This window comes from Lissotriton vulgaris, chromosome 1_1, assembly GCF_964263255.1.
Source record: "Lissotriton vulgaris chromosome 1_1, aLisVul1.2, whole genome shotgun sequence".
Classification (NCBI taxonomy): Eukaryota; Metazoa; Chordata; class Amphibia; order Caudata; family Salamandridae; genus Lissotriton; species Lissotriton vulgaris.
Window position 1 is genome coordinate 1,141,958,401 of NC_141685.1, and position 14,884 is coordinate 1,141,973,284.

Here is a 14,884-nt window from a genome sequence, read left to right on the forward strand (position 1 = left end):
AAAAGAAACGTGGTTTGTGGTGTTTTTCTGCTTTTGAACAATTAATCTTGTCATCCTTATTTTGTTCCCTCAATTTTGATTATCAGTTTTCTAGTAAAATTTCGCCAAGGCCCGTGTTTATGAGTGGTCTAGTATTTGATGTGATGTTTGCCATACCCGATAAATTCACATGCCTCGAACATAACAATAACCTAGGGATCGTGGTTTAACAGGTTTAACCACGATCCCTACGTTAAACGTCTCCAATTACAAGTTACTGCATAATAATCTGGAATAGTATGCAGATTTTGTTGCTTTCTGAGGCAAAATCTGCATTTCTCTGTAATTACCAGCCATTTTTCCCCAGGTGAATTTTGAGAGGTTGCAACTGCCAAATATTTGTCTTGGACAAATGCAAGGAAGATTACCCCACGTGGAATTCTCTGCATTTCTTGTAATTCTACAGGGTCAACCCACATATCATTATGGATAGAGAATCGTAAAGATGGCCAATCCTTCACCCACATTGAAAGCGGTTCTCTGGTTTCACTTCTCTCGGTTTAAATCTGCACTTGTTGCCAAGAGGTACCTTCCCTTATCTTCGGGGAACCAGTTTGTAGTGTCTTTTTTAAGAGCACTTAGAGAAAAGTAAAGAAGCTGCAAAGTGGTTTAAAGAAAGAGAAGACTATTCCTATAATCTGGTAACACCAAGAAGGATCAGGTTAAGGAAAGTCTTAACATTGACTCTCCAGCTTTTATTTAAAATCCCTCCTCACAGATTTCAGTCACTTACATTTACTAGTCAATGGTGGTTAAAGTGAGGCCAAAAGAACACGTCAGCTATTTAAGTAGATGATGGAGTGGCAGTTTCCAGGAGGGTGTCTGTATTTTCAGATCACTACATTCAATTTGTGCACATTTTCTGATACAGTCCATAAAGTTGCACTACTACACAGGTTGTGAATGTTGGACGGTTAAGGGGGATATGTACATAAGCTGCAATTCAGATGAGGATCTTTTGTATTTCTACGAGATCAAAGAGTGGTTTGGTTTGAGGCACTTCAATGGACAGCATTCAATAAATATGTATTCATGAGTATTATAAAATGCTACATGTTACCTTTTGATTACTTTTCAATTCGCACACCACTCACAAGGAATATGCTACTTACCAGTATGCATCTGTTCTTGGCATAGAGGGCTGCAGAGTGGTACATTATGAATAGATCGCCATCTGGTGTTGGGCTCGTATGATTGCACCTGTTTTTCTCTCGGAGAAGTCTTTTGTCGTCACGAGACTGGTGACTCCTCCTTTGGGTGCTAGTGCGCATGGGCATCGGCTCCATCCTTAGATTGTTTTGCCATAGTAGGGTTAGATGGAGTAGTATGATAGAATACAGATAGAAATGCCCATGTAAGTGTATCTAAATAAGATAGTGTTGGAACAGACACAGGTTTCCGGGGAGGCTGGGAGGGCATGTACCACTCTGCAGCCCTCTATGCCAAGAACAGATGCATACTGGTAAGTAGCATATTCCGTTCGAGGCATATGGGCTGCAGATGGTACATTATGAATAGACTATACAGCAGTTATCTCCCTAGCGGTGGCCACCAGTGTCTGTTGCAACAGTCTGAAATAAAGTCTTTAGTACAGCTTGTTCCACTCTAGCCTGTTGTGTTGCCTGCATATCTACACAGTAGTGTTTTGTGAAGGTATGCGGTGTAACCCAGGTAGCTGCTTTGCATAGGTCATCTAGGGGAATGTTTCCTAAGAATGCCATAGATGCTCCTAGTTTACGTGTAGAGAGGAACAGTTAATGTCCTTTTTGCTTTTAAGTAGCATATTTGTATACATTTTACAATCCACCTGGCAATGCCTGCTTTAGAGATAGGATTGCCCTTATGTGTAGGAGAAAACGCTACAAATAGTCGTTTTGTCTTTCTGAAAGTTTGTGTTCTTTCTATGTAGTAAAATATTGCCCTTCTGACATCTAATGTATGTAGGGCTCTTTCTGCTACCGTCTGTGGTTTTGGAAAGAATACTGGTATTTCCACTGGTTGATGTGGAATGCTGAAATTACTTTAGGCAAGAATTTTGGGTTTGTTCTAAGAACCACTTTATTTTGGTGTAGCTGCATAAATGGTTCTTGTATTGTAAATGCTTGCAATTCACTTACTCTTCTGAGTGAAGTGATAGCAATGAGAAAGGCCACCTTCCATGTGAGGAATTGTATTTCACACCTATGCATAGGTTCGAAAGGTGGTCCCATTAGTCTGGTAAGTACTATGTTGAGATTCCAGACTGGGGCAGGCGGTAGTCTTGGTGGAATGACTCTTTTGAGGCCTTCCATGAAAGCTTTTATTGCTGGTACTTTAAACAGGGAAAGATGTTGTCTGTTTTGTAGGTACGCCGCTATAGCTGCAAGATGTACTCTAATAGAGGTGTAGGCAAGGTTACATTGCTGCAAGTGTAGTAAATAGCAAATAATCTGTTTAGTGGATGCGTCCAGAGGGTTGATGTTGTTACTGTTACAGAGTACAGCAGACCTTTTCCACTTTGCTGCATAGCATGCTCTGGTGGTAGGAAGTCTTGATTGCTTAATGATTTCCATACAGTCTGGAGGTAGATCTAAGTATCCAAATTCTATGACCTCAGGAGCCAGATCGCTAGGTTCAATTGTTTGGGATCTGGGTGCATTATTTCTCCATGGTTCTGTGTAAGATGCATGGGTAATAATCTCAGCTTTTGATGTGGCACCTGTGAGAGTTGCAGTAGCGTGGTGAACCACGGCTGTCTTGCCCACGTGGGTGCTACTAGTATCATTGTCATTGAATGTTGTTGCAGTTTCCGAACCACTAATGGAATTAGTGGGAGAGGGGGAAAAGCGTAAGCAAATTTGTTGGACCAATTTATCCATAGCGCATTGCCCTGGGACAGGTGGTGTGGGTACCTGGATGCGAAGTTTTGGCATTTTGCGTTCTGATGAGAATCAAAGAGATCTATCTCTGGTTGTCCCCATCTTTGGAAGAATGGCTGCAGTATTTAGTTGTGCAGTTCCCATTCGTGTATTTGTTCTGACTCTCTGCTTAGGATGTCTGCTATCTGATTTTGAACTCCTGGTAGGCGTTCGGCTAACAGATAGATCTTGTGAGGAATGGCCCATATCCAAATGTCCTGTGCTAGTCTGGATAGTTGGAGAGAGTGTGTCCCCCCCTGTTTTTGAATATAATACATTGCAGTCATGTTGCCTGTTCTGATCAGGACTGCTTTGTTGAGGGTTTGCATCTGGAAAGCTTTTAATGCTAGAAACACTGCTAGTAGTTCCAGATAATTGATGTGCAGTCTTTTTTGCTGTACACTCCATTTTCCCTGTACTGTATATTTCACCATATGCGCTCCCCATCCGGTGAGCGATGCATCCGCTGTTAGTATCACCTGTGGAATCGGTTCTAGGAACGACCGTCCCTTGGAAATGTTTGTTGTGTTCCACCACTTCAGAGAGCGATGTGTGCGGTCGTCTACCAACACCAGATCTGTAATCTGACCTTGAGTCTGATTCCACTGTGTCGCTAGACACTCTTGTAGTGGACGCATTTGTAGTCTGGCATATGGTATAAGCAGTATGCATGAGGACATCATCCCTAACAGCTGCATGAACACTCGAGCTGTTAGTGAGTGTTGTGGTTGAAATTTTTGGATCAACGTGATCATTGCTTGGATCCTGACTGGATTGGGGTATACTTTGGCTTTTTCTGTGTCTATAGTAGCCCCTAGGTATTGTTGAATTTTGTTTGGTTGTAGGTGGGATTTTGTGTAGTTCACCGTAAACCCTAGCTGGTGCAGCAATTGAATGGTCTTTTGTGTGTTCTGAAGACATTCTTCCTGTGACTTGGCTTTTATTAGCCAATCGTCCAAGTAAGGGAAGACATGTATTTTTTGTCTTCTTAGGTGTGCTGCAACTACTGCTAGGCATTTTGTGAACACCCTTGGTGCTGTTGTGACCCCAAATGGAAGGACTTTGAATTGGGATGTGAAAGTAAGCGTCTTTTAGATCCAGTGTAGAAAGAAAGTCCCCTTTCTTCAGTAAAGGAAGTACTTGTTGGAGCGTGACCATGTGGAAATGTTCTGAGTTTATGTATGCATTGAGAGGTCTTAGGTCTAAGATTGGTCTTAGAGACCCGTCTTTTTTGGGGATTAGAAAGTATAGAGAGTATACTCCTGTCCCTTGCTGATGTTTTGGAACCTTCTCTATGGCATGCTTTTGTAGCAGTGATAGTACTTCTTGTTTTAACAATGTTAGATGATCTTGACTCATTGGACGTTGTCTGGGGGGGATGTTTGGTGGGGTAGCTGTGAGTTCCAGGCAATAACCATGTTGGATAATCTGTCTCACCCACCTGTCTAATGTGATGTTTTCCCAGACAGGTAGGAACTGTGATAAACATCCCCCGACCGGTGTTATATGGTCTGGGGGGAGTTGTATTAAGTCACTGTTTTGGGGTTGGGGAGTTGCGGTTGTTATTATTTCCGCGACCTCTACCCTTGTTGTTGTTACCTCTGTAACTGCCTCTTGAATTACCTCTGGGTGATGTTGGTGTAAAAGAGGTAGATTGTTGGCTTGTGCCTGTATTTTTTGACCCCCTCTATAGGTGGACCTACGAAAGGAACCCCTTTGAGTTGGCTGTTGTAATGCTCCCATTGATTTAGCCGTTTCTGTGTCTTTTTTCATCTTTTCTAAAGTCTCATCTGTTCCTGAGCCAAAAAGTGTTTTTTGGTCAAAAGGTTGGTTCAATAAAGATGTTTGTACTTCTTGTTTGAACCCTGAGACCCTAAGCCATGCATGTCTCCTTAACATGATACTGGTGTTGATGGATCTTGCTGCAGTGTCTGCTGTGTCTAATGCGCACTTAATGGAAGTGTTAGTTATTATCTTCCCTTCGTGTATGAGCTGGTCTGCCCTTTTTTGATGTTCCTTAGGGAGATGTGTGATGAGCTTTTCTAACTCATCATAATGCGCTCTATCATAACGTGCTAGTAGTGCTTGTGTATTAGCTATGCGCCAGCTGTTTGCTGCTTGGGATGCTACCCTTTTGCCTGATGCATCTATTAGCTTGGACTCTTTATTAGGAGGAGGAGCTTCTCCTGTACATAATGAATTTGCTCTTTTACGAGCGTTTGTAACTACAAGCGAGTCCAGAGGTACTTGTCCTTTGATAAATATTGGGTCCTTTGGGGCTGCCTTATATTTTTTATCAATTCTTGGGTTTAATACCCTAGCCCTCACAGGGTCTTTGAATATGTCTGCTGTGTGATTGAGAAGACCCTTTAGCATAGGTAGTGTGCCTGATGTTCTTTGTGCAGCAGGTAGCGTTTCTAAAAGGAAATCCTCTATTTGAGGTTCTGTATGTAAATCTACTTTATGGTATTTAGCTTCCCTATTAATCAACTGCACAAAACCTGTATTATCATCAGGTGGTGAAGGTTTTGAGGGGTATAATTGTGGGTCGTTACCATCGTCTGACCCTGCATCATAATTTTCCCATGGGTCTTCCTCATCTGGGATAGTGTCGTCATCTCCATGAGGTTCTCCCTCCCCTGCATCACTGTCTACATCTGTTTGAGGTGTAGATGGTCTTGGTGTAGAAGGTGGAGGAATAGCTTGCCTAGTGTGAGGAATAGGAGAAGAGGGTGAGTCTCTAGGCTGAGGAGAAAGAGCGGGAGTTGTATTTGTCCCCATTGTTCTCTTTTTAGGAGGAGGAGCTTTGCCATCTAGTTCATTCTTCCTCTTTTTCGGTGATTTTGTCGCCACTTTGCGGATCGATAAACAAAGTCTTTTGTTTTGGATCTGTCTGCTGCTCCTGTGTCGGTACTGAAGTTTTTGGTTCCGAAAGGTGCCTTTGCTTCTGACCGTCAATGTTCTGTGTTTTTGGCACCGAGAATTTGCTCAATTCCGATTTTTTCGGTGTCGAGTAAGTCTTCGACGTCGAAGCATGTTTCGGTTTCGACATGGAATGTTTCGATGCCGAGCTTTCCTTTGTATGGAGCTTAGGTGTCGGTGTCGATGTCGACCGTTTCTCGGATCCGACATGGTGGGAGGCCGAGAGTTTCTGTTTCTGTTTTGGTTTCGTTGCCGGGCCCGAAGGCGGGGCGTCGGAAACTTTCTTCGGTGGTCTGACCGGGCTCGAAGGCGGGGTCGGTACCACACGGGGTCGGTTTTTTGGTAAGGGGACGTCGTCACTCACGGTTTGTTGAACGTCGATTTCCTAGACATCAGACTCGTCCCCTTCCGACCCGACTCGTCTTCATGTTCCTCTTCTTCTTCTTCGAAGTGTTGGTCTTCGAACAGCTCCGGGATTGCCTCCGACTGCATTCTTGAAACCTCGTGTCTTCGGGCTCGACGGTTTCTAATCGTCGACTTGGAGGAGAATGCTGAGCAGGCTTCGCAGTCCCTGGATTCGTGTTCAGGCGATAGGCAGAGATTGCACACCTCGTGTAGGTCCTTGTGTGGGAACTTAGCACCACACGTTGGACATTTCTTAAATGGAGTCCTTTCCACGGACCCCGGTCTCGTCGACGTAGAAGAAAATGTTTTATTGTTGGAGTCGAAACGCGTCGGAATGGAAATGAAATCGCGTTCGATAACAATACCGTCGAATTGGAAAGGGAATACGCGCCGAAATATCACTTTTCTTGAAGTCGATCTGGAGCGCTTCGATCTTCATTTGAACCCGATGGTGGAAAAAAACAATCTAAGGATGGAGCCGATGCCCATGCGCACTAGCACCCAAAGGAGGAGTCACCAGTCTCGTGACGACAAAAGACTTCTCCAAGAGAAAAACAAGTGCAATCATCCGAGCCCAACACCAGATGGTGATCTATTCATAATGTACCATCTGCAGCCCATATGCCTCAAACAGGGTGCTTCCACTCATGACAGACCAAACAAAAGGATCTGCAACAGGCAGGATCCTCCAAGCATCTACGACGTCCTTTCCAGAACTTGCCATATCGTCAATGTCACATCCTGTGGAAGTCAGCTGGATTGTGCGCAGATTAAACTTCACAATCTACAAGAAGGTCATGCTGCCCTGCTTTCCCCCAACTGAGAATCTACAAGACGTACTGCAGTGGTCCTTGTCCAATCAGAAGTAGGAGAATGAGCTTGTAGATCCTTTTCAAAGTTCAAATCAGAGGTTTGGGCGTACCCAAGGTAGCACCTTCTATCCACTTTAACACCATTTTAAATAACCTAACTCATAAAACAATTAGGTGCTTAAACAGCATAGTAACTTCAGTGGCAAAAATTGTTGCGTCTGAAGGATCACACATAGGGTTACCAACATTAAGGCCAAGGTCTGTGCCACACCGTAAAGTGAAAACCTTCAGCTGCAAGCATAACGACTCTGTCCAAGTTCTTACATATATGCAACAATGTTTAAACTTTACCTTAAATGTTCTGCTTGCACTTGCAGACGTTCTGGTAGGGTGGCCTCCTGAGTTTAATCCTGGTGAAGGTAATTCCCCTTTGGACCAAGTGAGACTTGGCTCTCCTTCAAACTGCATAGTGATGTTTTTAAAATTTTCTAAACATATTGTAAAAATGAAAATAGAAAAAAACATGAATCATTCAGAGTCTGCACCTCCCACCTACAATTGCTCAATATGAAACATGTCATTCAGTGCACAGACAATAAGAGAAAGAGAGAAAGGTGGGAACCGAAGGATTCATTTAGAGCAAAACATTTGTGAATGATGTCCAATACATTTATAAATATGACAAAGGAACCACAGTGAGAGTTTGATTAGGGATGACCAACTCTCATCCTATTGAACCTGTCTTTGGCTTTTAATAATGAGGACAAGCAATCAGTTAGCTTGTCTTTAAAAAACTGTGGGTGACAGAACAGGTAGTGGCATGTATTACTTTCTTTTTAACAGTACAAAAAGATTCCCACAGGTTTGCTCATCATCTATAAATACCAAATATTAACTGTGAGGCTTCTCAGAGATCCACATTCTAACCTCTACGTTTTAATGACCACCTGCAGCAGCTGACAAGGGCTAAGTAGGCTGAAACAGGTCAGAGTTTGCTTTTGTTCCCATCTGGAGTTGGGCCTGGCCTCGCAGTTCAGGCTGGACTGTGTGATACAGTGGGAGATAAATGATGAACTGGAATGCAGCCTGACAGATCACCAGTGGTTGAGATTAATCCATACATTCCTTCTATCATCAGGCTCTCTGTTGCCCTAAATGCTACGGGTTTGCCCAGATAGGATCCATGCTCACAGTGCCACAAGACTCAAGCTACACCTCATAGAAGAGGCGTAAGTGAGCCGAAAGAGGTCTGGGGTTGCTTGTGATCCCATCTGGGGGCACCTGGCTTGGCAATTGGGGATGGACTGTTCCCATTGGAGCAGGACCAAGACTGATTTGCATACGGGTGGTCTCTGTCTAGAGTGACACAGTGGGCAAAAACTGATGGTGATGAGTATTGTATGAATGCAGTTGACAATTGGTTTCGCCTCCAGATCAAGGATGGCTCTGGGTCTCATGTTAAAAGGTCAGCGTGTCTATCAGCTTTTGATCAAGGAAATGTGAATGGCCTTTAATAGACATATAGCTGAAATTCTGGTGATGTTTCACTCTGTTCTTTCCAAGTAGCTGCTCATAGACAACCTAGCAGCCAAGGATCACACCATACCCCGTCAGTAAGTAAGGCTAGAAATCTAAGGATCCACTTTAACTTTAACCTTTCCTTCAAGTTACAGCCTAAAGGAGTTTGTGGAGAGTTCAACCATCTAATAATTGCAGGATCCATCTGCAACAACCTACTATCCCTGGGCGTAGTTCGCGAAGTAGCACTACGCGCAGCTATGCAAAGTGCACTTCGCACTACGTGAGCTAAGAGTAGCACTACGCAAACTGCATAGTAGCATGTTCGCACTGTGCAAGTTGCCGTTTTCAATGATTGCACAGTGCAGACAAGCATCCGGCACTGTGCAATCATTGAAAATGGCATCTTGCACAGTGCGAGCTGTACTTTTCTGCCGCTCGAGTAGATTTTTACTCGAGCGGCAGCTTTCTCAACGCGGACTGGTAGTGGCATGCGTGACCACTCGCAATGAGGAACCTGACCTCCCTGCGTTGAGAATCTCGCCTGGAGGTTTATTTTCAACCCTCGTGATCGGCAACTTGATGTTGCTGATCGCGAACGAGGAAAAAGTCTTGCCAGGATGTCATTTTGCTTGCTCGCGGTCGCCAACCAGGGCCGGACTGGCCATAGCGGGCACCGGGCAATACCCCGGTGCCCGCACGGGTGGGGGCCGGTTTTGGGCCCCTGGGGCCGTTTTTGTTACAGGGCCACTTTTACAGCATAGCTGAAAAATCGGCCCTGTACCAAAATCGGCCGAAAACCAGCCCCAGCAAAGTGCTCGGCGGCCCCTCCAACACCCCCTGAGTGGGGAGGGGGGCCGGCCGAGCACTTTGCCGGGGCCGGTTGTGGTTCCCAGTCCGGCCCTGTCGCCAACTTGACATTGAGGAAGGCGAGCAAGCAAACAAAATGACCGCTCACTACGCTACGCGTGTTTGCACTGTGCTATGTGCCATTTGCGTAGTGCGAAGTTGCCCAAACTTCGCAAACTACGCGAGCGTAGCATAGTGCTTTACCCAGGGTTAGTTGTGAGTCTAAGGCTCACACATTGCTTCCTCAAAACTAGTCATTCCCTTAGAGCACGCCTTTGGGCAGACACTTTGTATTATCTATTTATTTCATGACAGACAGCATCCAGGACATTACACATACAATGTTTACATTTAACAGTAATGAATACATACTAAAAAGTGAGCAATGCTGTGTTAGGTGGCTGCATGCCATGATGAGCGAAAGGCTGTGTGATAGGACAGGTTACACCTCGATGAATGAGTTTAGATGGTGTTCGGCTGCTGAGCACGCTACTCCTGGCCCCGATCAAGTTGCATCCCAAATTTATAATTTTTATATCGGTCCATGCCTAAAATTATCAGCAATAGGATTTGGTATTACATATCAGGTATAGCAAAGAGGAGAAAGTTACATTAAGTGTTTTTTAACTTCCTAACAAGAAGTCTGATGTGGCTACCAAACTTTCCTGGGCCACAGGACTACAGAGCACAGCATCCCTTGGGGCTGATGACGGCAGCAGAGCGAACCAGGAGGCGCTTAAATTTGTGGCAGGGCTCCGGCGGCATGGGCATGCCAAGCACGTCAGCAACCGGCGGAGACAGGGCAGGGCCACCCCTCTTGGTTGTCTGCAAAGGTGCCCCAGATCAATGGTAGAAGTGGCGGGATCGGAAGGACACGGCGTGCCCCTACTTTTTACATTTAACTCAGTCTGTTCCCCTACTTCTTTATTTTCAAAATGCGTCCCAGGACGGCAGGGATGGTCTAAATGTAAAAAGTATTGCGTGATGGCCAAGCTCCGTGTGATGCAGATTAATGAAGGCCTCCGAAGTCGCCACAACCTTCCCCTCTGTATCTGAGGCCACACTGTAGGAGAAGTGTTTCACTGTAGGAGTAATCAATAAGCAGGGAAAACGGCTTCCTTTGGTGGCCCTGCTGCTGCAGTGATTTAAACCTCATTTAGTGAGGAGGCTCCCTACCTGCCCCCACTGTGAACATAACAATGGTCACATCAGGATGCATTTTTGGCACCACACTTGACCTCATCTGCTCTTTATCTGCTCACCCAGACTGTTTGTGAAGAGCAAACTTTGACAAACTTGTATACTGAGCGCGGTTTAGTAAATTTGAAGTTAAGAAATCACATACAAAGAAAATCACAATATACAAGTTAAAACAGCAAAGAAATCAAGAATTTAAAACAAAACGTGCAAAGAACACATTATGGTTTCCCATACAAATTATTATGATCTCTTACCAACTGCACCGACCCTTATAAACCTTCTCATGAAGCAATGTACAAAATCTGCCCTCAAAAAACCATTACAGACACATGGTCAGCGGTTATTGAACTGAACTGCCTCACTGCACTTCTATTAATTACAAATGGTTTCACTGGGACCCGGTTAGAAGCATTAGGCAATGGCGTCATTAACGGCAAAGAAAAAGGTTTAAAAGGTGACAAAAGAAAACGCAAGAAGAACGAATGTTGTCCAGCTGGATTTTGGAATAGGCTGGAAACAAAATGGAGAACTTCTAAGTTCACTGCAGCTACACCTGAGCATTGGGATCTATTAGTCTATATTGAATTAAACTAGTATTTGTGTTTAACCAGTACAAAATCCCTTCTCAATACATACATTCTTTATTTTATACATTTTGTATTTATCATATGTACAATAATACAGAATAAACTGATAGGATGTAAATGGATCCAGTTTAAACAACTTCATAACTGTTCAAGTATAACCATTTATAATTGTTCAAGTAGAATTTTCACCACAATCAGCCACCTGACCACAAACTAAAAATGTAAAGCTTATCAACGGTTGGTTCTTAACAAGTTCTGACAATTCACAGAACTACTGTATGTAATAATAGTATTTGTTTAATGTGGTGACCACTATGGCATGGCATACAGCACACAAGGTCCGACAGCCCCTCTACCCCAGGAAACCCACACAAAGTAGTGAGCAATCAGCCACACATAGGGTGAATGTGAGAAAGTGTCATCTTTCTTGGCTTTGTATGCCCCCACTTTTTGCTGAACTGCTGATGTGCTTTGATTTGAGTGGGCCCTGGGTTCCTGCCAACCAGGTACCCAGGGCCTGTGTTCCTTCCCTAAAACTGTGTTGAAACTAAAACCCAATTGGCATCTCTGGCCACCTATCAGCCCCTAGTAAATGGTACCCTAGGCACCCAGGGCATGGTGACCAGAGAAGACCCCTGAGGGCTGCAGAACGTATTGTGCCACCCTCAGGGGCCCTGTACTCTGACACCCACACACTGCCTTTGCAGGCCGAGTGTCTAAGTAACAGAAAAAAACAAAGAGTCGACATGGCACATATCCCTGTGTGCCATGCCCACAGAACCCACTGCCCTGGCATACTTCAGTCACGCCTCTAGCTGGGTGCCCTATGCCACAGGTGTGGGCACAGGTGCGTGAGCCCTGTGCCCCTACAGTACCCAGGACCATTCCTGGGCACTGTAAGTGCAGTGATGCCATTAAGAGTATATGGTGCTGGTAGGTTGTCATTAGGAACTCCACAGCACCATAATGGCTTCACTGAAGACTGACAAATGTGGTACCAAACTTCTCAGCACATTAAAGCCGCACTGATGCCAGTGTGGGATTTAAAGAAAAGTGCACCAGAGGGTATTTTAGAGATGCCCCCTGAAAACCTAACCTACAATCCACGTCTGGGCTGAGTAGCTGCAGAGGCTGCCACACAGCAGACATGTTGCTGGACCCCTGGGTGGAGAGCCCCCCACTCTCCTGGGCCTGCAACAATGCACATCCTGGGCGAGGTGCTAGGTCTCCTCCCCAGGATGGACAGGGGGAAGCTTCAAAGGCATGCCGCCTCTGTGAGCTTCTCCACACCATTGCTGCACCCAGCAACTGGCCCCCAGCAGTTCTGACCCCCACTCTGGCGGGAAAAACTACATCAGGAAGGGGGGTGTGCCAGCCTATGCCAACCCCACCCCTCAGGTGCGGGAGACGAGGTGAAGCACGACCCCGGGCTCCGGCCATCTTGAAGATGGGGAGCCCTGCCCAATCACAGCTAGGCTCCTGCCCCCCTTCCACAAGAGAGGAGCAGGCTAGGGGGTGTACCCACCCCAGGACAAGGACCTATTGGTCCCTGCCCTTGCTCTACCTGTAATGCCCCTAAATTCAGTATTTAGGGGCTCCCTGAACCTTCCTTCCTCAGATCACAATACAAAAAGAAGAAAGAAGATCAAGAAGAAGAAGGCCCGCCGCGCAGCTGTTGACAACAGGACGACAACAACTGACTTGGCCCCAGCTCTAACGGCCTGTTGATCCTGGAACTTGCTCCTGCCTAAATCCCGGCGACTTCTGCGGACAGCAACCTTGGGACACCCAGAGGACCTGCCAGCCTTGACCCTCTTAAAGACTGGGACTCCCATCAGCAGAGGATGTGGTGCAACAACCCCCCTGGTGCCAGCCAGAAAGCTCCGGACCAGCCCACTCAGCACCCGCCGCGCCTTGCCCGTGCCTGAGTAATCCAAGACCACAAGGACGTCCCCCTAGCCACTGGGACCCGAAGTCCAGTGCCCAAAGACCCTCCTCGACGGACCAGACGACGCCTGCAGACTCAGAACCACGGGCCCCCCCAACCGCGACCAGCTGAGGGTAAGCTTTTCTGACACCCAAAGACACCCCTGCACCCGGCACCCTACAGCCCCCTGTGCCTCCCTTTGGGGTACCTACCTGTGCTCCAAGATCCCAACTTACCTCTCGATGTGCTGGTCGCCCCTGGAGAGTCTCCGCCCTCGAGCCTGCAGCCTTTGTTCCCTTTTGATCTTTTCCATTGGATAACATTGAGTGCCCGACGGCTCAAAAGCACCCTGCACCCAGCTGCCCGAGTACAGCTGGCTGTGCCACCTTTGTCCTATCCTGAGCAAGTGACCAGGATCTCAGCTGCCACAGCTGCGTGGCCTGCTAGCCAGCAGCCACCAACCGGAGGCCCCATGACCCCCAATGGATAACATTGGGCCTAACTATTTCTGCACCCGGCCGCCCCTGCGCCGCTGAGGGTGAACCAACTGTACCTACCTGACCCTGGGGGACCCTTGAGTCTATGCCCAGAACCACAACTTCACCAGTCCAGGACTCACCAGGAAACCGGTAAATCACTTACCTGCCATTGAATAACATTGACTGGTTTGACTCAAAAAAACTTGTGTCTACTTTTGAAAACTTGAATTATTCCTATAAAATCATCCGAATTCCGAATTCCGAAATACTCACCTGTGATCAGGAGAGGAGCCAGTACTGTAGCCCAGTGCTGAAAAGCAAAAGTAATCCCTAGCGGGTTTACTAGTAACTTGTATTTTCTCCATAGGAATCCATTGTCTGCTTTTCTATGAAATTTCTTTTGTGTCTTTTTTTGAAAACTAGAAATATTCTTTAAAAATCATACGAAATACTGAAACGTAATTACTTACCTGTTTTGAGTTGAGACCCCAGTGCTGGCCCCAGGAGACCAGTACTGGGTTACAAAAGTAACGAGATCGTACTTTACCTGCAACCTGAATTTTCTCCCATTAGATAACTTTGCCAGATTTCTGTAGAAAAGTTTTTAAGTGTGAACTTTTAAAATAGCCTTTTATTTCTGAAAATCACTACAATACCTAAAACTTTTTGCTAAACTGGTTTCAGCTTACACCCCAGGACTGAACCTAGGAGCCAGTCTTGAGATTACCAAAGTAATCTAAAAAGCAATCACCTGTGTTTATGTAAGGAAATCCATTGAGCTCAGTGCTAAATTGTGTGTAGAATTGTGTTGCCTGCTGCAACCCCTGTACATGTTGTCTTTCCAAAGTGTTGTAATCTCCCACTAGTATATCCCCCTCCTGTTTCCCCCCTCCTTCCCCTCCCTGGTTGGTACCTTCTTGGAACGTCACTGAAGGTGGCATTAGAATGTTCGCTGAGTGTCTCACCCAGTGCCTGCAGCTGGGGATGTGCCTATTCTATTCTTATAAGAAAATAAAGAAGAATTTCAACTTACCCATTTGTGTAGCGTCATGTTACTACACAACTTTGTTGGCGACGAGGACGGGATGCTGCGACAGGGACAGCGGCACATCTTTCCCTGAGAAACGTTGTCTGCAGGAAAACTGAAATTTATTAAGAACAGTCCAGCGCCTTTGACCTGCAGTGATCAGAGGATCTTATGTGCTTGCTGCTGTTCGTGGCCGTGTGAGGCGTCCTGACGGGTGAGCAG

General features: G+C 45.8%; 1 protein-coding gene across 2 annotated transcripts in view; it reads right to left on the reverse strand.

The window, feature by feature from the left end:
- The window catches only part of LOC147748799 (E3 ubiquitin-protein ligase DTX3L-like), a 719,624-nt gene that overhangs the window by 539,580 nt on the left and 165,160 nt on the right, over positions 1 to 14,884 (reverse strand). For both annotated transcript variants that reach the window (XM_086963890.1, XM_086963891.1), the window contains exon 4: positions 7,427 to 7,563. In XM_086963890.1, coding sequence (XP_086820016.1) covers positions 7,427 to 7,563 — 137 coding nt within the window. The remainder of the gene's footprint in view (positions 1 to 7,426; positions 7,564 to 14,884) is intronic.